The sequence below is a fragment of the Leucoraja erinacea genome, chromosome 7, assembly GCF_028641065.1.
Source record: "Leucoraja erinacea ecotype New England chromosome 7, Leri_hhj_1, whole genome shotgun sequence".
NCBI classification, from domain to species: Eukaryota; Metazoa; Chordata; class Chondrichthyes; order Rajiformes; family Rajidae; genus Leucoraja; species Leucoraja erinaceus.
In genome coordinates, this window is record NC_073383.1 from 26,136,780 (window position 1) to 26,159,873 (window position 23,094).

The 23,094-nt window shown below is 42.6% G+C and overlaps 2 protein-coding genes across 6 annotated transcripts in view; one reads left to right on the forward strand and one right to left on the reverse strand.

Moving 5' to 3' along the window:
- Positions 1-23,094, reverse strand: part of mettl8 (methyltransferase 8, methylcytidine) — a 94,090-nt gene that overhangs the window by 36,659 nt on the left and 34,337 nt on the right. For 2 of the 4 annotated variants that reach the window (XM_055638035.1, XM_055638036.1), the window contains exon 2: positions 11,708-11,799. The exons of 1 other annotated variant lie outside the window; for it this stretch is intronic. In XM_055638035.1, the coding sequence (XP_055494010.1) occupies positions 11,708-11,760 (53 nt within the window). In that variant the 5' untranslated portion in view covers positions 11,761-11,799. Of the gene's footprint in view, positions 1-11,707; positions 11,800-18,439; positions 18,458-23,094 lie in introns of those variants that run through there. One more of the 4 variants, XM_055638037.1, reaches the window with a different exon arrangement.
- Positions 1-23,094, forward strand: part of dcaf17 (ddb1 and cul4 associated factor 17) — a 37,465-nt gene that overhangs the window by 7,554 nt on the left and 6,817 nt on the right. For both annotated transcript variants that reach the window (XM_055638030.1, XM_055638031.1), the window contains 7 exons: positions 1,947-2,025; positions 3,751-3,840; positions 7,563-7,670; positions 11,512-11,617; positions 11,716-11,858; positions 15,911-16,020; positions 16,680-16,767. In XM_055638030.1, the coding sequence (XP_055494005.1) occupies positions 1,947-2,025; positions 3,751-3,840; positions 7,563-7,670; positions 11,512-11,617; positions 11,716-11,858; positions 15,911-16,020; positions 16,680-16,767 (724 nt within the window). The remainder of the gene's footprint in view (positions 1-1,946; positions 2,026-3,750; positions 3,841-7,562; positions 7,671-11,511; positions 11,618-11,715; positions 11,859-15,910; positions 16,021-16,679; positions 16,768-23,094) is intronic.

The following is a 23,094-nucleotide window of genomic DNA, read 5'->3' on the forward strand; positions in this document are numbered from 1 at the left end:
ATGTGATGAGACAAAGAATGTCGATATAAAATTGTAATAAATTGTTTGTTTACATGGGGGTTACGTGCTAAAAAAGTGGTGCATATTTCAAAAATGTGTAAATTCAACGTACTTGCGACTATGCTGTCAGGCTTAAATTTGAGCATGTTCTGGAAATACGAACGCGTAAGTCAACCTTTGGTATTAAAGGAACAGCTCGTCATTTCAAAAAAGTATAAATCAACCACGTGCCTGTATCTGTTCTTGGTACTGTAACAGGCTGGTGGGAGCTGTTCAAAATATGACCTTGGGAATTAATTTAAATCCTATAGGGACCACATACCATTTGTTTAAAAAAAATAATGATTATTAAAGACTTATTGGACCACATAAAACTAAAGGGAAAAGCATGTAAAAAGGCAAAACCATCGCAGATTTTGCTGATTGGCAGAAATACAAATAACAGCAGAGAGGTGACATTAATAACACAAGGAAACAAAGCAAGAAGCTTGAAAACAAAATCAAAATCAATACAAAATTTCACGACAGTTTTGTGGGAAAATCTGTGATCACCAGCATTACACCCCCTAAAAAGTAAATATGATATAAATAAAAAATTTGGATTTGGTACACAAACTGATGTTATACGTGATAATAGGGAAATAGCAGATATCTTAAATTGTACTTTTTGTCAGTATGTGTATTGGACAAAGTGAATAGCACATTGAACATCTCAAGGATACAAAAGTCATATTAGGGACAGGATTTTGGCAAAATTAGTTGGCAAAAAAATAACTATATTAAAAAATATATCAATGGCATCAAAGAATGGACAGATTCCTATCCCAGAGGTTTAAAATGGGAAAGTGACAACATTGGAGACATTATAACTAAAGGCTTTCTTTATTTAAGATTGGTTCCTCAACCTCAGATAATTGCACACATCACTTTACATTACAAGAATGGAGGGATAGAAAGGCCAGTGAATTACAGATGATTCAGCCTAATATTTGCTGTCAGGAAGATTCTGGAGACTGCAACTAAAGAATGAATTCTTCGCTGATTAGATAAAGCCATCTTGAAATTATAAAGGACAGGTCATTTGTGACAAGCCCAATTTGTATATACACACAAAAAAGTAAAATAGTAGGCAAAAGGTGCCAATAGATTTATTTTTATTGGGTTCTAGAATGCAGTTGATAATATCTCACTTGACTCTTTTAGATAAAGAAAAAGTTCATGGAAATGAGTGCAAATTATTGACTTGGCGAGGACATTTTTAATGTTTTATGTGTCATTCCTAACTGTCACTGTATGTCATGTTGTCACTTGCGGGTGGAGCACCAAGGCAAATTCCTTGTATGTGAATACTTGGCCAATAAACTTATTCATTCATTCATTCCAAAATGGCTACCTCAGAAAATGTACTAATTCGTGAAACATGGAAAGAGTGGAGACTCATAATGATGGTGATTCATGTATCGAGATCATTGAAATGAAAAGGACAAACTAGAAAGATGAACTGTTTGTTAGTCTTTATATCTAAAGGACTGAAGTACACTGGCATGCACAAAATCTGGATTTGAATAATGAGGAAAAAAACTATTTTTTGCGTAGTGCTGAATGTACTGTCTGCAGATCTGGTAGAGGTAGGTTCATTGTGAGAGGGAGGGAATTAAAGATGAAGAAACATTTTTAAAGGCGATGAAGAAAGGACCAGTTAGCATAGAGTTGCTCTGGTAGAGTGCAGGTCTAAACATAATGGGGTGTATGGCCTCCTTCAGTACCATAACCATTGTATGGTTTTATGAAATGAAACGAAGGAACAAAAAATAAAATTACATTTTGGTAAACAAATGGGGAGAGGTGTATCTGGAGCAAAAGATGACATAAACCTTTCAGGTAAAATGATCGATTTCTATGCTGGGTGTACTATGGTATCTTTTAATAAATATTCTAATTATCAGGTATTTGACGTGGGACAATACTCAAGAGACCATAGTGGTAAAAACTACACAGAACAAAGTTACAGCTGCAGCTCGAGCGGTGAGTAGTATGTTGTTGCTTTAACTGCTGCGTCAGCTGGGTACATTGCATCTTTAAGATATTCTCCTGGTTTTTATGGGTCAAAGTACTTCTTTGATTCTGCGTAATTTGTTGCTGTCCATACACTACCATTTATTCTGAATTTATTACCTACCCTTTATGGCAAACATTTAAAATTCACAAGTAACCAAAGAAACTAGGGGTTTTATTGTGTGTGAAGTTGACAAAGTATTTACAAAAATTTGGATTATCCATGAATAAGTGTCATTCTGGTTTGAGTTAAACTGATTTCTGTATGAAAGTGGTAGTAATTTGTGATTCAAATCAAATTTCTGAAAACAAATCAAATGGCAATGGAAACAGAGATTATTTTGTACTAATTATCCTACAATAATTAATCCTGGTGACTAGTTCTACACAATCAATGATTAGGTTTGAACTAAAGCCTTGGGTAAATTTCTGAATGGAGTAAATAAACCCGTCAATACTGCTGAAAATGAAATGCAGATGAAACACATGTAGATCTTCACTTGCGTTAGGATGGCAATCTACTCCTGGTAACTACCTGAAACTGCTGTTTGAATTTCCAAAAGAGGCACCCATTCCTGTCACTCTATTCTGTAGGTCATTCACATTTCACATCTCCGGGTCTAAAAAGGTCTTAAAGTTAACACAAAGTGCTGGAATACTCAGCTGGTCAAGCAAAATCTATGGAGAACATGGATAGGTAACATTTCGGGTTGGAAACGTTCTTCAGACTGAAGAAGGGTCTCAAACCATAACGTCGCCTATTCATGTTCCGCAGAGATGCTGCCTGACCTGATGAGTAACTCCAGGAGTTACGTTATGTATTATTTTATAAGCTAGCATCCACACCTTGTTTCTATTGTCTTAAAGTTATTATTTTCCTTTTAGCTGAATGGTTTAACTTGATGTTCTGCACCTAACATCTGTGGCCCTGCTCTGGCTAGACTCTCACTGAATTTAGGAAGTTCGACAGGTGGTGCTTTGTGTGCTCATCAATCATGGCTGCATGTGGAGACCATGTGACAACCCCACATGTACTGGGAACGTGTCCCGATTGGTCCTCCAACGTGATTGCAGGGATGCCCACCCCAAAGGAGGACATAGCTGAGGAACGACATCATGATTTTCCATGCCAGACATACATAGAATCAAACAGCATAGAAACAGGCCTTTCGGCCCAACTTATCCACGCCAACCAAGATGCCCATTTATGCTAGCCCTATTTACCCATGTTTGGCTCATATACCACTAAACCTTTTCTATCCATGTACCTGTCCAAGTGTCTTTTAATTATTGCTACAGTACCTGCTGTTTTAAAATGCATAAATATCACTCCAGCTAAGACCAGAGCTCCGCACTACTTTCCTTCCCCAACACACTGTCACCCCCCCCACCCCCTCCAGACTCTGGACTTCTTACCATCGCTTCAAGTCATCGACGGAGCCAGACACCCAATTCCTTTCTCGTCTCACCCAGTCAAGGATCTTTTGCACAATTGTAGGGGTGGCAAAAACTTCAGCCCAAATACTCTACGACGACTAAAATGCCCCATCTAAACTAGTTTCATCTGTCCACTTTTGCACATACCCTTTCTTTTCCATATACCTGTTGACTTTTCTTACTCTCCATCAACGTCTGCCGTCTAATTTGTTGACATGCCAACATTAAAGTAATATCTGTTGATGTTTTGTTTTTCAGGCTGGAAATCAACACTCAGTTCTGTTACATTTAGCTTTGTTTAGTGTTCTACCTCTTACCTTTGTTGGAATGATGGGCATTGACAAAAAGGTAAATCTCATTCTTTAAAGAAAACCATGATAAATTTTAATGCAGATTAATTCATTTAATCAAATATCTTTCTTTTAACTGGTCTGAAAAAGGGTCCCGACCCAAAACATCATCTGTCCTTTCTCTCTCCACACGAAGAGACAAAGTGCTGGAGTAGCTCAACGGGTCAGGCAGCATCTCAGGAGACCATGGAGAGGCAATGTTTTGAGTCTGGACCCTTCTGCAGACTCTCGACAGATGCTGCCTGACAAGCTGAGTTTCTCTAGCACTTGATGTTTTGCTCAAGATTTCACCATCTGCAGATCCTTGTGTCTCCAAATATCTGTCTTTGTCTATTTAATGGTGACCACATAATTTCTTTATATAAGTTGACATTCAATGAAATCCGGACATTATCCATGTACAAGTGCAGGCTACAGCAGACCAAATGGTTTTGTAACCCTAGCAGTTTTTGGACCTGTACGCACAAACTTTTTTTCACCTGATTTTAGCTTGTGGATTAAACATTCAGCTTCCATTGATTGTTGGGAACCTCAAGCCTAACTATAAGAGCATTTGTGAAACATGTTTGACACCATTCAGTTGTATCAACACTAAGTGATGCTTTTCTTATTTCTGGGATCTGGTTTATCACTGCAATCTTTTTTGTATTCCTCAGTATTTTGGCTTATTACTAATGGCTGATCTTTCAGCTGTCACTTATGGACTATGGTCTGAAAGAGTGGTCAAAGCTTGGTCACTGACAGTATTAATATCTGTCTAGATAAACTCTTGAATTGGTTAGGCATACAGAGCAGGGAAATGGGATTAATAAGGAAGGGAGGCCACTGGTCGATGTGAAAGAGTTGGCGACTATTGGTCTATGATTCTACGAAGTTCTTTCAGATGTGTCAATAATGCAATGTGAACAATTGCAGAATGCCTTTTAAAATTATACAGCCAGACGCAGGCCCTTTGGTCCAACTCGTCCATGCCAACCAAGATGCCCCATGTAAGCTTAGTTTAGTTTTTAGAGATACAGCATGGAAACAGGCCCTTCAATCATCAATCAATCAATCAACCTTTATTGTCATCTTGCAAAGCAACAGTTGTACAGTGCAAAATGAGAAGACGTTTCCCAGGGAATACTGGAGCATCGCACATGAAACTTAAAACATTTCACACATAATAACAGCAATAACATAATAACACATAAGCCGACTAATTCCACGCCAACTATCGATCACACTGGTTCTATGTTATTCTCACTTTTTATTCCACTCCTTACACACGGAGGACAATTTACAGAGACTAGAAACTCGCATGTCTTTGGGATGTGGGAGGAAACTGGAGCACCCGGGAGAAACCTACACAGTCACAGGGAGAATGTGCAAACTCCACACAGACGCCAAGATCATTTGCCCGTGTTTGGACCATATCCCTCTAAACCTTTTCTATCATTGTTCGTGTCCGAGTGTCTTTTAAACGCTGTTATAGTACCTGCCACGACAACTCCTTTGGCAGTTCATTCCATATACCAATCCTTCCGAGTGAAAAAGTTGCCCCTCGGGTTCCTATTAAATCTTACCTTAACTTACCTCTTACCTTTAACATTTCTTGATTATTGTGACAGCAACCAGTATTGTCAGATCTCCAAGAATGGTAGAGCTGCATTTTATAGTAAAATAGAGTATCTTCCTGCTCCCCACAAACATTGCCAAAGGAAATCTGTTCATCATTTAATAAAACTCCAGCACTAGAGTATGTGCTAGTTAGCACTTCCATTCTCCAACATGATTTCTTTGTCACCTGCTGGTTCACGAAAATGCATCCACATGTCAGAACTATGAAAATACCTGAGTGGAGAAGCCTATGTGGATTTCCTATCAGATGAAAGACCGTTGAAAGTTAACTGGTAGCTACAGAAGCTACACACTCGTGGCAATTTACAGAGGCCAATTAACCTACAAACCCACACGTCTTTGGGATATGGGAAGAAACCGGAGCACCCGGAGGAAACCCACAGTCACAGGGAGAAGATGCAAACTCCACACAGACAGCACCCTAGGTCTCGGTCTGTGAGAAGCATCAGTTCTACCCCGACTGTTGAATGTATTGAAGTCATTGTAATTTAATAAAGATTTTATATTAACAACAGTAAATGCAGAAAATAAGCTGCAAGTCAGGCTGCATCTGTGCAAGAAGACATAAAGTGTTCCCAAAAGCATGACCTTTGCAAAAAGACCTACATTTAAGTCTTCAAATTTGGGGTGAAATTAAATTACCAACAATGTTTTAGGTTGAAAACTCTGTCACAACTGGTTTTACAAACAAATGTTATAGTTTTTCAGGGAATAATACCAGAAATAGGGTTGAGGAATTGGAAAATCAGTTGCGATCATAGATCAGTCAAGAAAAACATAAAATTGTACACTTGAGGAAGAAAATAAAAATGTTCCTTAAAATGTAATATTTAAAATGTATTAGGTCCTTAGTATGCAGATAGACAAAATTGATTTAGGTAAGTATTAAAAAGAAAGGAATCTTTCATTTTCAGTTTGGAAATATAGAATACAAATTAATCTGGTTAATATTGAACTTGTATTAAGAGCTTAAGGGCAGAGTTGGAGGAATGTCCATATGTCAGCATATCTCATATAACAGAAATATAATCACAATTAAAAAGAGCAGTGTAGATTCACTGAAAAACTGTCAAGGATAATGCATAGATCTGTAAAAAGTTAGGTTTTCTCATTCGATATTGTTATGGTTGGTTTATTAAGATAAGTGTTAAGCTAAGGAAATATTTCTGATATTTTGTGTGGTGTTAATGGATAATCACTGTTAATAATTAAAGGGATGACAGTGGTTAGAATAATTAACACAAGATCTGTTGGGCTAAATGGCCTTTTTCTGTGTTGTATCTTCCTATGATTCTTATATTATAACTCCAAAAGCACCAAAAACATATTTTTAAATCATAATAGAGAGATACAGCATGGAAAAATGTTCTTTGGCTCCCCCCAACCACTAATTTACACAAATCCAACTTTATTCTCTCCATATTATCATCAATTCCCTATTATTCCACCACTCACTTACCACACAAGGGGCAATTTACAGCAACCAATTAAACTACTAACCCAAGGTACACAAAAAAGCTGGAGAAACTCAGCGGGTGCAGCAGCATCTATGGAGCGAAGGAAATAGGCAACGTTTCGGGCCGAGACCCTTCTTCAGACAAAAGTATATATTTTGCTCTGAGTGCAATAAAATGAAAACTACTAACCCACATGTCTTCAGAAATGTGGGAGGAAATTGCAGCACTGAAAACCACACAGTCACAGGGAGAACGTGCAAAACCCACACAGACAGCACCCAAGATCAGAATTGAACCCGGGTCTCTGCCACTGTGAGGCAGCTACTCCACAAGCTGTGTTCCACTGTGCCACCCTTGTTAGTTGCATTGACATACATATTTGCTTTCCCTCAAATATTTGTGTCCAAAGTTGCAGGCTGCATAAACCTTCTGGGAACGTTTAATAGTTGAACTGTTGAATTATATGTTGAATTATACTTGTAGGGGAATATCATTATAATAATTTCAATTAACAAACTAATCTCAATTTTGCAGTATTCATTATAAAATGCGAGATAGAATTGAAATGTAAAAAACTATTTTAGCAGTTGATGTAATCTAGTTTAAAATAAATTTGAACACATTATTTTTCATTTCCTCCTAGATTTTTGGAAGCAATGTAACAGATGCCACTGTTTCTCAGGGGTTGCTCATTGTGACACACAGTGTGGGACTGGTCAAGCTTTACAGTTTTCAGTGGATCGTTGAGATGGTAAAATAAAAATGTAATGTATAATGGTCAGTGCTGAACCTGGGTGAAAACCCTGCTATTAACGTAGTGTGCAAAATATTTTAATACTTTTTTTGCTTCATATAAGAATGGCAATGTCAAGTGGAAAAGTATATATTTTGCTCTGAGAGCAATAAAATGAAAATGGTGAGTTATCAGTGATTCTAGACTATTGGAAAAATGTAAAAGCTGATGGAAGCAAACACTCCTCCCTTAGATTGCTTTCTCTCCTATTCGTTCATATGTTTTGCAGATTATCAGACAGAGTTTGAAAAAGGATCCCGACCGGAAATGCATATTCTCCAGAGATGCTGCCTGAACCACCGAGTTACGCCAGCACTTTGTGTCTTGTTTAGACTAATTAGCCAGTTGCACTGGATTTGAGTAGCCATTTTGAAGGGCAGTTACAAGTTAGTTGCACTGCTACATTAGTGGCATGCCACAGACATCATAGAGTCAGAGTTATCCTGCACAGAAACAGGCCCTTTGGCCATTCTTGTCCATGCAGACCAAGATGGCATACTGGGCTAGTCCCATTTGGCCCATTGTCCTTTAAATCCTTCCTATTAATATATCTATCCAAATGGCTTTTAAAAGTCGCAATTGTTTGCACTTTTATGACTTCCTTTGGCAGTTCATTACATACACGGACTACGGAGTGAGTTTAGTTTATTGTCACGTGTACTAAAGTACAGTGAAAAGTGTTTATTGCTTGCGAACCAGTCAGTGGAAAGACAATGCATGATTATAATTAAGCCATCACAGTGTATAGATATGTGATAAGTGAATAATGTTTAGTGCAAAATAATGCCAATAAAGTCTAATCAAAGATAGTTTGAGGGTCTCCAATGAGATAGATAGTAGTTCAGGACTGCTCTCCCGTTGTAGTGGAATGGTTCAGTTATCTGTTAACAGTTGGAAAGAAACTCCCTGAATCAGGAGATGCAAGCTTGTTAACTTCAGCCGATCTGTTGGGAGGAAATATAAATAGGAGATGATGCAATTGTTGGGAATCTGGCAGATCGGGTAACATCAGAGGAGAGAGGAAAATGGATTTACCATCAAAGATTGATGATTGGCCAGTTCTGATATAAATCATAAAGCTGGTTATCTGAATTTGTGGTAAAAGTCGATGTCTATAGTCAGGTGATTGAATGCTGTTTCTTGAGCTTATTTTGGGCTTCATTGGAAGAGTGCAGGAGCCAGAGAAAGATGGTGGATGGAGAATTAAAGTGATAGACAAGTGTTAACTTGGGTCATGAGGCCTCGCTGAACAAAGGTGTCCGCAGAGCAGTCTCCCTGTCTGCATTTATTTTTCTCAGTGTGGAGGAGACAGTGTTATGAGCACTGAATGCAATACATTAATGGGCCTGTCCCACTTGGCGATTTGTTAAGCAACTGTCATAGTCATAGCAGGTCGGCGAAAAACTGGCGACAACCGACGTCATCCTGGCGACAACACCTACGTCAGGAGAAGTCATGCTACGCTCATTGGCGTCAAACCCACTGTCGCCGAAAATGTTTCAAATGTTGAAAATTTAGCGGCGACCAGAAAGACACTACGACATTTTGCGCGACTGAGGAGACTACTCCCTGCGACCACTGGCGAACATGTGGCTAAACTAGTTGCCTGTAGTTGCTTAAAAAAATCGCCTAAGTGGTCCAGGCCCATAAGTACAAGAAATACAAATGAAATACGACATCATCTTGAAGGAGATTTATGTCTGCTCTCCTGGTTTGTTTTTTTTAATCCCTAATCAATAAAACAGATTATCTAATCATCATGAAAACTGTAGGAGCTTGTTGAGTGAATATTGAGTGCCATGCTTTCTATGTTATAAAAGAGAACTTCAGAATAACATCAATTTTCATTGATTCTGTTCTTCAGATTTCCATTTCTTTCTTTTCAATCTTAATATATTCTACCACTATCTTAACTGCTTATCATAATTTCTCTATTTTTTTTGCAGATCAATAACTCTCTGGTGTAATTTCTATCAAATTTATAATATTCACAAAATACAGTTATGTTCATAAAGTGATACAGTGTGGAAACAGATCCTCGGGCCCAACTTGCCCACAGCGGCCAACATGTCCCAGCTACACTAGTCCCACCTGCCCGCGTTAGGTCCATATCTCTCCAAATATGTCCTATTCATTTATCTGTCTAACTGTTTCTTAAATGTTGGGATAGTCCCTGCCTCAACTACTTCTTCTGGCAGCTTGTTTCATACACCCACCACCCTTTGTGTGAAAAAGTTACCTCAGATTCCTATCTTTTCTCCTATGTCCTTGATTTCACCTACTCTGGGCAAAAGGCTTTGTGCATCTTCCCGATCTATTCCTCTCATGATTTTATACACGTCAATAAGATCAACCCTCGTCCTCCCACGCTACAAGGAATAGAGTCCCAGCCTATTCAACCTCCCCCTATAGCTCAGACCCTCTAGCCCTGGCAACATCCTTGTAAATCTTCTCTGTATCCTTTCCAGCTTGACACCATCTTTCCTATAATGTGGTACCCAGAACTGAACACAATACTCTAAATGCGGCCTCTTATACAACTGCAACATGACCTGCCAACTTCTGACTGATGAAGCATATTTGTTAAATGCCTTTTTGACCACCCTATCTGTCTGTGACTCCACCTTCAAGGAACCATGCACCTGCACTCCTTAATCCCTCTGCTCTATAACACTCCCCAGAGCCATACCATTCACTGTGTAGGTCCTGCCCATGTTAGACTTCCCAAAATGCAACATTTCTCTGTATTAAATTCCATAAATTTTCTGGCCAATTCTTGGCCAATTGATTAAGATCCTGCTGCAATTTTTCACAACCATCCTCCATCTGCAAAACCATCCACTTTTGTATCATTTGCAAACATGTTAATCTTGCCATGTATGATCTCATCCAAATCATTGATATAGATGACAAACAGTAATGGGCCCACCACTGAACCGTGAGGCACACCACCAGTCACAGCCTCCAGTCCGAGAAGAAGCAACCTTCCACCATCACTCTCTGCTTCCTTCCATGAAGTCAATTTTCTATCCATTCAGCTATCTCTCCTTAGATCCCATGCGATCTAATCTTCAAGAACAGCCTACCATGCGGAACCTTGTTTAGTGCTTTGCTGGAGTCCATATGTACAACATCTACAAATCTGCCCTCATCGACCTTTCAGTCACATCTTCAAAAAACTCAAATTTGTGAGACACGACCTCTCATGTACAAAGTCACACTGACTATCCTTAATTAGCCCTTGTCCGTTTAAATGCCTGTGTATCCTATCCCTCACAATACTCTTTAGTAACTTTCCAACTACAGATGTTAAGCTCACTGGCCTATAGTTCCCAGTAGCCCTTCTTGAATAGAGGCACAACATTTGCCACCCTCCAGTCTTCCGGCACCTCTCCTTTATTTAAAGACGACTTGTAAATTTCAACCAGGGCTCCCGCAATTTCCTCTCTGGCTTCCCACAATGTCCTTGGATATATCTGATCAGGCCTTGGAGATTCATCTACCTTCATACACGATAGTACCTTCAGCACCTCTTTGACTGTAACACTGACTATTCTATTGGATTTTCAGGAATTTTTCGTTTGTATTCATTAAATACATTAAAATATATTAATTAAGTAACATTAAGAAATGTATTAACTCAATCATGCCCAGCTATATTGAAAATCCAAGTTGGGTGATAAAGCTTTTCAAATGGATTTTTAAAGAGTACAATTGCGAAGACAAAATAATTTGTTACATGTTTCTGTCTGTAATACAAATTTCAAGTATGAATACTAATTCCCATGTCTTCAAACAGTTTACAACGAAACACTGTATTCTTGGACAAAACTGTGAATGGAACAACACAACTGGAATTGTAGGTGCAGCTCCATTTGGAATTCCATGTAATATTAAAATCACAGGTATCTTTTCATGAAAAAATAATGTATGTTTACTATCTAAAATTTGGGATGCACAAGTAGTTCACTATTGATATAAACTCAAATACTTACTTTTGCAGATTGCCCACCAGTTCTATTTGAAGTTGCTTGTCTTGAAAGTGCATTGCAAATCGGAGGATATCCCTGGCATTACATCATCACACCTAATAAGCAAAATCAGAAAGGCACCTACCATATTAGCTCTTTAAAGGATAAAACATTGGTAATGTATCACATTTGCAAACTTCTTGTGCAACATGATCTTACACTTTGGTGGTATATACATAACTGGTCTTAACATTTGAAATAAAAAAACTGAGAATGCAGGAATACTCAATGGGTCAGGCAATATCTATTGAGAGAGAAGCAAAGTGAATGGGTCAGGCCATCACCAAATTTACTAATCAAATACATTGTTGCAAAGAACGGAGTAGAAGGAACGCAGGGGATATCAGTGATAGGGTGGTGTCCAGGAAGGAGGAGTGAAAGGCCATCTGAGAGGAGGCGCCGAGGACTACACTTCCTTACACACAGCCTTCTTCAAGGACTCAATTCCATTCTGTTCAAGAAGGAACTGCAGATGCTGGAAAATCGAAGGTACACAAAAATGCTGGAGAAACTCAGCGGGCACAGCAGCATCTATGGAGCGAAGGAAATAAGTAACATTTCGGGCCGAAACCCTTCTTCAGACTGATAGGGGGTGGCGGGGAGAAGGAAGGAAAAAGGAGGAGGAGGAGCCCGAGGGCTGGGGGATGGGAGGAGACAGCCCAAGGGCTGAGGAAGGGAATGAGACAGCAAGGGGTACCAAACAAGCGGACCGAGCAGAGGTGTTCGGCGAGGCGATCGCCCAACCTCCACTTAGTCTCACTGATGTAGATCAGCTGACATCTAGAGCAGCGGATGCAGTAGATGAGGTTGGAGGAGATACAGGTGAACCTCTGTCGCACCTGGAACGACTGCTTGGGTCCTTGAATGGAGTTGAGGGGGGAGGTAAAGGGACAGGTGAGGTGTTGCATTTCTTGCGGTTGCAACGGAAAGTGCCTGGGGAGGGGGTGGTATGGGAGGGAAGGGAAGAATTGACAACGGAGTTGCGGAGGGAGCGGTCTTTGCGGAAGGCAGACATGGGGGGAGATGGGAAGATGTGGCGAGTGGTGGGGTCACGTTGGAGGTGGCGAAAATGATGGAGGATTACAACAAATAATCCTCCGTCATTTTCGTCACCTCCCCGGGCACTTTCCGTTGCAGGTAAATTTCCTTACAGGTAAAGAAGCAATTCACTTGTACCTCTTCCAGTTTATGTATTGAATTCAATCACTGCACTGCATTACAGAATCAAAGGCAAACAGGTAACTGCTTTGCAGAATACCTCGTCTAGTCATCAGGAGCAACTCTAGGCTTCTGGCTGCCTTTAACTTTAATTCTTCATCCCACTCTGAGTCCTGCACTGTATCAGCATAGACCAAACTTGAGCAATAGCATCTCCATTTTCGAACTAAGCACATTATAAACTTCAGGGCAATGAGATCAAAATTTCATTTGACATGCTCTTCCATGTTGTATCAAAACTAGATCGTTGTGATGAAAAGTCATTAACTGGAAATATAATTGCTGACTGACCTACTGAGTATTTATATTCTTTTTTTAGTTCAGATTTAAAGCATCTGCAGTATTTTGCATTCCATAATTCCATATTTTAATTGTTGCACAGGAAGAGGCCACTTGAATTATCAACCCCCAACTGAACAATCCCAACAGCCCCTTTCCCCCTCCTTATTTCCTTGCATCCCTTCAAACTATTCTGTATCACAACCTATCAACTCTTTTTGATTCTTTTGCCACATATTTGCACCAAAATGTAACTTGCAATAACCAGTTAACCAACCAACATGTCTTTGGGATGCGAGAGCCCAGCAATAATGCATGTGGTTACGGGAAGTGTAAGCTCCGTGCAGGCAACATCCGTGGTCAGGTTTGCCCCCAGAACGCTGGAGCTACGAGGCAGCAACACTAACTGCCGCACAACATGCTGCTCCTTCTTCCCGCATCTCTTCCAGACAAATCAACTATGTTTAACAAACCTTTATTCGCCTTCAAACCTCCACTATTTCAGTCATGACCACCATTGTATCACCAACATTAATTTTGTTCTATCTCCCCATCCCCTTCTGCAACTTTCAATACGTTTATTTCCTAATTTTTGTCAAGGTCACTTAATTTTCTCTCCACGGTTAATATCTGACCTGCTGACTATTACCGACACATTTTTAGATTTCCAGTATCTGCAGTTTATTTTTCTTTTGAATTCCTAACATTTACCTTTCAAAATGCCGGTGTGGGCAAGTTGGGCCGAAGGATCTGTTTCCACACTGTATCACTTTATGAACATAACTGTATTTTGTGAATATTATAAATTTGAAAGAAATTACACCAGAGAGTTGTTCAATCCAACTCATCTTCACTTGCAGTTTATTGGAACAATTCGAAATTAATCTTGGTCCCATCTGTTTTCTTTTATATTTATTGGCTTCCAATTTTCATTCTAAAAAAATACAATGGTTGACTTGATCATTCTCGTTTGGAAAGCATTTACACCAGCCCTGACTAAGAACATTTATTTTAATTGTTCTTTCTCATTGGTGGTAATTTTCAATTTATCCTAGTCTATGTTTCCCTCAACTGTGGAGTCGCATGTCCTTATTTTATAAATGAATCTGGCAAATCACTTATAGTCATATGACATATTTCTGTGCGTACACTTAAAAAAAATTCTGAATCTTAGTGAACAATTTTTGCACTGGAATTTTTTAATTTGGGATGCCAAAGACTCCACACAGTTTTCTAATTATGATCTAGCCTATAACCATTTCTTTTCTATATGAAGACACAAGGAACTGGTTTACATTTACTGGTCAAAATGCACCTGGCCTAAAAATTCTGAAGTTCTGTTACGTTGTCTTTTTACTGGTTTAACATTTATTCCATACTGTGTTTGAATCCACACTATTCAATGTCTTTCTGAAATTGTACATTTCCATTCATGCTTTTCTTTCAAATATAAACTGCATGAGATTTCAATTGTCACATGCCAACATATTTATATCAACTGCATTGCCATTTAAGTCTTTTACATTCTGTTTACCAAACTTGCTCATTTTGTTCTGTTGGCACCTTTTTCTCTGGACTTGCTTCAAATTATCTATATGTACCAAGACCTTACTTCCTTACAATGTTATGTACGACAGTGATCGCAACTTCTACTAAAGTGTGGATGGCCATTGGCTCGCTAGGAGCTCATCCGTCCTTTGACAGGTCTTGGTTTTGGTCCTACTGGGGATCCACAGCCACATCCTCATCTGGCAAACCAGGTGGGGAGACTGTTTAATCGCCGACTATTCGACCATGGAGCAGGTAGCACGAGATTACATGGTACCCGTGGCGGAGGGAACTCCCCCCGACCTGACATAAAAGTCTGAAAAATTAACTCAAACTAACCCTGAAGTGTGTCACTTCAAACTGTACCCAGTCCAAACAAAATCATCTTATTCAAGCTTCCTATATTCTCTTTGGTAAACAATTTGCTTTTCTTATTGCAAATATTTACCCATCTTGAATATATTTCAATAACCTTGTGAAACATCTTGTTGAATGTTTTCTGAAGATCATACATCTCATACAATATAACTGCTTAACAATCTCTTCAAAGTAGGCTACAGAAATGCCTTGCATCTCACATTCTTAATGTGTAAAACATCTAGTATGCCACAATACCAAATTCTATGCGAAGCTATAAAAATATTGGGGGCAAAGTATTCCATACTTTGCTAGGATTTTGCAAAGGCTTAACTTTTTGACTCAAATGAAACCCGCAATGACTTGGAATTCCGTAGATTAAATCATTGGTTTTCTTGAACCTCATATCCCTTCTCCAAAACTGGCCAATGTCTACATACTGCTACATTCAGAAGAATAAATGAGAATTGTACTCTGTTTCACATTGTTTCTCTTCTGCTAGCACAGGGATATGACAGTTTATGAGGTTTTGTTGCTAGTTATGTGAATGGGAAATAATAATTGTATACATGAAATGTACAATTACAGAAAGACATTGAACACTGGGAATTCAAATACCGAAATAAAAGAATATAGTGAAAAAATTAGTCAAAAGTTTGTTTTGTCTCTCATTGCAAAGCTGAAAATCTTTTGTGTTCTGACTTACCCTTTTTGATTGAACATAATCCAAGATTTAAGTTGTCAAATGTACTTTTATCCAGTTAGGCAGAGAATGGAATTCAAGAGATGCAATATTCTTCTTTGGAAACTGATTGGATATATTTCCATCCAGATGATTCTGGAAGGATCATGCACATTGGACCGACACAAATTAAGTAAGTTTATATAGTTCATCAGCATGTGAGTTCATTATCAATTTCAATGGAGCAAGTCTCGGATTATCTTTTATAAATAGGTTGTGGAAAATGAGTTGGGGAAGATTTGTAGCAAATAATAGCCTCCTGAAGGATACAATAAAGAGAAACCTAACACAAATTTGAACAATACTAATGTGATTATTTGGAACTAGTTTGGAGATTACAAATAATAATCATGGGATAATTGTGATAAAAGTGAATGTAATTAGATATATCAAGGAGAATTACATTTCCAGATTTCTTAAATAAGCAGACCTAACAGGAATGTAAAATTGTTGGTGATCAACGTATTAGCAGACCCATGCAGTGTTATACCTAGCACCCTTGGAATAGCTACCGTCAGAAGAAGAAACAAATGACAGTTAAATTAAAAATCCGGAAAGACGTGCATTATGATTTTAAGATATTTTATCTTAATCCACCATCTGATGGTTGTCACTGATTTATTAGTAACGTATTATGAATTTTTAAATGTAATCTATATTTGGAAAAATGCTATTGAAGAATATCAAATCGAGATTTTGATGCATTTCTTTTACATTCTAAAGGAGATATGTTCCACAGTATGTTCACCTTTATGTAATACATCATTGATGTGTTAACATTATGTTCCTTAGTATGTTGCAGCTGATTGAAAAATCTGAAGATAAGCAAAGATGGCAGGTTTTACAAGCATTCACAATTTTATCTAAAAGAGAAAGAAAGGTAAATGTTTTCCTCCCACATCTCAAAGACATGCGGGGTTGTCGGCTAACTGGCCTCTGTAAATTGCCCCTAGTTTGTAGGGAATGGAAAGCGGGATAATATAGAACTCGTGTGAATAGGTGATGGATGGTCGGCCTGGACTCAGTGGGCTGAAGGGCCTGTTTGCATGATGTATCACTAGTCAAATTCTTCCATTTTAAGATTGGAAAAGGATGGATGGGAAATTCAAGGAGATGTTGACTTCCCTTCAGATTGCAAGTGCCACCATTTTATTCAGGTTTCCTGTGCCTCTGTATGTCTGTTTGTAGTGCGTATAGGTTTCTTTGTCTCTATACTTAGCCAAACGTCAGGCAATGGGGAAATATATTTTTTTTTATTGTGTTTGTCTTTTCAAGGTGTTATATTGGCAGACTGCTGGTCAGGGTGGGCACATTTATTTTTGTGTATAATATTTTGAGATGCAATATTAATACGCTTGGATTTTTGAAAATAGATATCACTGAATATAGGCTGCGTGGGAATGCTTCGGATTGCACAGACCCTCTTTTAGAGATTTTAAATCTTTATCTGGAAAGTCAAATTAAATCGTTAATCTTTTAGCAGATGCAAGGAAATGAAAGGGTGGGATAAATAATGCAAAAAGGGCATTTTGTGTTCATGTTCACAGTGGTACCCAATGACCAAGCTCCCTTTGATAGATGCTGGTTGGGAAGGCAGGAATTGGGGAACTCCTGGCCAAATCTCTTTTGCAAGTGTAATGCTTGGGGTTTGAGGTAGTGATTGCAGGGAATTTTGCAAACATTTATTAGTTAAGCAATAAAAAAATGTTTAATGAACCAATTAACAATAACTTTATTTAGCAACTGTGATACCAAATTAAGAGACAATAAAATTGATTTAGCTATTCTTGAAGTGTCAGCTATTTTAAATTTCATTTTACTTAATTAATTTCATGTGTCAGAGTAAGAAAGTCATTGTGGCGGCACCTGGTGGTAGGCCACGGGCAGAGCGAACCCTCGGCTCTGGAGGGAGGAGTTAGGTGTCTCGGTGTGGGAGGCGCAGGTCACGGGGTTGACCCTTCGGGGTATTTAAAGTCGGGCAATGCCCGTGCCCATTTGAGGAGTAGGGAGCAGCACTGTAATAATAATAAATACGTTTCGTTCACATAACTTGTGTTCCGACTGATTCTTGGCTGGACTCCTGCGAATCGCCACTATACTAGTGACCCCAACGTCCAGGAGTGTAATCCTGGAGAAAAAAATTCCGGAAAAAAATGCAACCCATCGTTGTCGCCTTCGAGGCCGAACTCAATGCGGTCGCCCTGAAACTGCCTACATTTTGGACCTCGCAGCTGGGGGTATGATTCCGACAGGCCGAGTATCAGTTCCACATCCGCGGCATAACGGTCAACGAGACCAGTTATCATTACGTGGTAAGCACTCTCGACCGGAAACGGTCGATCGGGTCATGCCTTACCTGGATAATCCACCAGTGGTGGGGAAGCATACAGGCCCCAAGGAGCTGCTGCTCTGGATCTTCGGGCCGAGCCGAATGGAGAGAGTGTATCGGGTACTCAACATTGGCAGGCTTGGCGACCGGAAGCCCTCGGCCCTCATCAGCGAGATGCTGACGCTCATGGGCGACCACCAGCCCTGCCTCTGTTCGAATTTACCTTTTTGCAGCAGTTGCCACGCGACATCCGCTGGCAGCTCTGGGGCAGAGCTTCGAAGATCCTCTGAAGCTAGCGGCACGCGCCGACGAGCTGTGGCTGGCCGACCAGCAGGAAGTGGGTGCGCTGGAGATCCTGGACCGGATCGCGCCTGGAGATCCTGGACCTGACCTGGAAGGCACAGCTGCCTAGGACCAAGCCCACCAGAGGGTCCGCAGAGCCGCTGACCAGACAGGCTGCGCAGATGCCGGGAAATCCAGGAAAAAGGATGTGGTGCTTTTACCACCAGCGCTGGGGTTCAGTGGCCTGCCAATGCCGCCAACTATGTTCGTTTCCGGGAAACGCCAGTGCCGGCCACCGAAAGTCACCACGGTGGTTGGCACGATCCATCGCCTGTATGCCTGGGACCGGCGCTCGGGCTCAGGTTCTTGGTGGACCCCGGGGCGGAGCTCAGCATTTTGCCTCCCGTTTGCCCACGCGTGCTGGTAAGTGGGGGCCCCCCCCCTTAACCGCTGCGAATTGCAGTTCCATCCGCACTTATGGCGGCCGCACCAACCCGATCATCTTTGGCGTGTGCCACTTCACCTGGCCATTAGTGATTGCGGACGTGGCCCAGCTGTTGCTGGGCGCAGATTTCTTGCGGGCGCAATCGCTCCTGGTGGACGTGAGAGGGCAACGCCTTGTCCACGCTTCGACGTTTGAGGAGATCTCCTTGCGCCCAACTGCGTCCACCTCGCCAGTCCACAACCCAGTGGCGGCGCTGGAAAATATATATGCTCAGAAACTGGCCAAGTTTCCAGACAGCAGTTCGACTCGGCCAGCCCGAGACATGGTGTCATGCACCATATTCTCACATCGGGCCTACAGCTCCATGCCCGCAGGCCTGCCCCTGACAAGCTCCTGATAGCGAGGGCGAAACTTCGGAAAATGCAGGCTCCAACAGCCCATGGGCCTCCCCGCTGCACATGATGCCGAAGGGCTCCGGGGGCTGGAGGTCTTGTGGTGACTATCGCCGCCTGAACGAGGCAACAACCGCCGACCGTTACCCCATTCCCCACATTCAGGATTTCTCAGCGCATCTGGCCAGGGCTAAACAATTTTCTAAAATTGATTTAGTTCGGGGATATAACCAGATCCCCGTGCGAGTGGAGGATATCCCGAAGACGGCTATTATCACCCCGTTCAGCCTCTTTGAGTTCCTGCGGATGCCCTTTGGCCTCAAGAACGCCGCACAGGCCTTTCAGCGCCTGATGCACACCGTGGGGCGCGGGCTCGATTTCCTCTTCATTTATTTAGATGACATCCCAAGTCGCTCGCGGCAGGAGCACTGCGCCCACTTACGTTTATTGTGCCAGCGCCTTATTGAACACGGCCTGGTGTTTAACCCAGGCAAATGCCAATTAGGCCTCTGGGCCATCGACTTGCAGTGGGACGGCGTCGCCGTGGCTCGGGCGACAATGTTCGTACATCCGCGGGCCGAAACCCCTAGAGCCCTTACCGTGGATGCCTTGGACTCTGTGGTCGGCGGCGTTCTAGAGCAGTCAGTCAACGGCTAATGGCAGCCTCTCGCCTTTTTCAACCACCAACTGAACCCTGCGGAACAGCGCTACAATGCTTTTGACCGGGAGTTGCTCGCCTTGCCCCTTGCGCTGCGGCATTTCGGTATATCCTGGAGGGCCAGGATTTCGTAGCCTTCAAGGACCATAAGCCCTTCACCTTCGCATTTGCTAAGGTCTCAGATCCTTGGTCCGCACGTCAGCAGCGCCAGCTAACGTCTATTTCAGAGTTTACAACAGAAGTCCAACATATCGCCGGTAAATCTAACCTGGTTGCGGACGCCTTGTCCCGCCAGGCGATCGCAGCCGTTCTCAACCCGGCGTCCGGAATAGAGAAGTCAAGTCAAGTTTATTCGTCACATACACATACGAGATGTGCAGTGCAAATGAAAAGTGGCAATGTGTTTTCGGATTGTGCAAAAAAACAGAATGGAACAGAATCACATATTCACATATTTACATATTTGTGGGAGGGAAAAAAAGAAAAAACAGCAATTTTAAAAAGACGCCACACACCAGTAAATTGGTACAGTAAAGTTAGTTCCTGGTGAGTTAGGACTTTACAGTCATAATGGCCTCTGGGAAGAAACTCCTTCTCATCCTCTCTGTTTTCACAGCATGGCCACGGAGGCGTTTGCCTGACCGTAACAGCTGGAACAGTCCGTTCCTGGGGTGGAAGGGGTCTCCCATGATCTTATTGGCTCGGGAGTTGCACCTTCTGATGTATGATTGCTGCAGAGGGGCGAGTGTAGTTCCCATAGTGTGTTCGGTCGAACGCACTACTCTCTGCAGAGCCTTGTCCTGGGCAGAGCTGTTCCCAAACCAAATTGTAATGTTTCCGGACAAGATGCTTTCCACAGGCACTGAGTAGAAGCAATGGAGGATCCTCAGAGACACTCTGAATTTCCTCAATTGCCTGAGGTGGTAAAGGCGCTGCCTTGCCTTACTCACCAGTGCTGCAGCGTGTGATGTCCATGTCAGATCCTCTGAGATGTGGACTCCCAGGTATTTAAAGCAGCTCACCCTATCCACAGTATCCCCATTTATCTTCAATGGTGTGTACGTCCTCGGATGTTGTGCCCTCCTAAAGTCCACGATCAGCTCCTTAGTTTTTTTGACATTCAAGTGGAGGCTGTTGTCCTGACACCAGAGTGCTAGATCAGCCACCTCCTCCGGTAGGCCTTCTCATCGTTATCGGAGATCAGGCCCACCACCACAGTGTCATCAGCAAACTTGATTATAGAGTTGGAGCTGAACCTAGCCACACAGTGTACAGGGGTATAGTAGGGGGCTGAGGACGCAACCCTGGGGGGATCCTGTGCTCAGGGTGAGGGACTTCGATATATTTCCTCCCATCTTGACTATCTGGGGCCAGGTGGAGAGAAAGTCCAGGACCCAGGTACACAGGGGGGTGTTGAGCCTCACTTCCAGCAGCTTCTCAGCCAGTCTGGTGGGGATTATCATGTTGAAGGCTGAACAGCATCCTCACATAGCCCCCCTTCTGGCTGTCAAGGTGAGAGAGAGCAGCGTGCAGAACCTGGGAGACCGCATCATCCGTGGATCTGTTCAGACGGTATGCAAATTGTAGCGGGTCCATGTTGCGAGGGAGGAAGGCGCAGATGTGTTTCTTGACTAGCCTCTCAAAGCATTTCATGACTACCTAGGTGAGAGCCACCGGATGGTGGTCCTTCAGACAAACTGGGGAGGCATTTTTGAAGCAGGCAGGGACCACGGACTTGGCTGCAGCGCAGCTGGTGGACGAAGAGATGCCGCTGTACCGCACCGCGATCTCGGGTTTGGTTCTGGAGGATGTGCCGTTGGATCCCTCAGGTGGTTCCATCCTGTGCGACGTGTCCATGGGCCAGCCGCGGCCTGTTGTTCCGGCAGCCTGGCGCATCGCGTGTTCAATGTCATCCACGGGCTGGCCCACCCGTCTATCCGGGCCACGGTTGCTATGGTGGCCGCGAGGTTTATATGGCACAGGCTGTGGAAGCAATTTGGCCGCTGGGCCCGAGAGTGCATTCCGTGCCAGACATCGAACGTACATCGACACGTTCGGGCGACATGGATTTTGCAGTGCCACGCCGGCGGTTTGACTATGTGCACATGGACATCGTGGGGTTGCTGCCTTCCAGCCTGAAATCCCAACTGGTGGTGGACCATTTACGCGGTGGCCGGAGACCATCCCACTAATGGACACTTCCGCCCGGTCGTGCGCTTGTGCCCTCGTGGCTAATTGGGTTGCCCGCTTCGGGGTTCCTCTGGACATCACATCAGCCTGGGGTGCCCAGTTCACTTCTGAGCTGTGGTCCGCAATGGCCCGCCTGCTGCGGATGCAGCTCCACCATTCGACAACGTACCATCCCCAGTCGAATGTGTTGGTGGAGCGGTTCCACTGCCATCTGAAGGACACCCTGAAGACTCGCCTCACGGGCCATGAGTGGATGGACGAGTTGCCATGGGTCCTGTTGGGGATTCGGATTGCCCCCAAGGAGGATATGTCATCATCCTCGGTGGAACTAGTGTATGGCGCTCCGCGCACCGTCCCCGGAGAGTTTGTCCCGGTCGCTTATGGGTCCCGGGAACCGCCGTCATCGGTGTTGGTGTACTTGCAGGAGAGGGTTGGCACTCTGGCTCCCGTCACGACGTCTCGTCATGGGGTGGCCCCACCCTATGTTCCACCAGCGCTGGTGGACTGTCCGTACGTCTTTCTGCGCCGACGCCCACAGGTCGCCCTTGCAGCGCTCTTATGAAGATCCCTTTCGGGTGCTGCGGCACAGGCATACAACATTCGTCTTGGACATGGGAGGCCGTCAAGAAACTATCCGTGGCTCGTTTAAAGCCGGCCGATTTGGACCTAAGCGAGCCAGTACACGTGGCTCAACCTCCCCGTCGCGGGCTCCCGCCGTCCCGAATCCCGTTGAATTATTCCAGATTGGGCAAGTCCCCTGTGCGCGGGGGGGGGGTACTGTGGCGGCACGAGGCGCAGGTCACGGGGTCAACCCTCAGGAGTATTTTAGATCGGGCAATGCCCGTGCCCATTTGAGGAGTAGGGAGCAGCACTGTAATAATAATAAATACATTTCGTTCACACAACTTTGT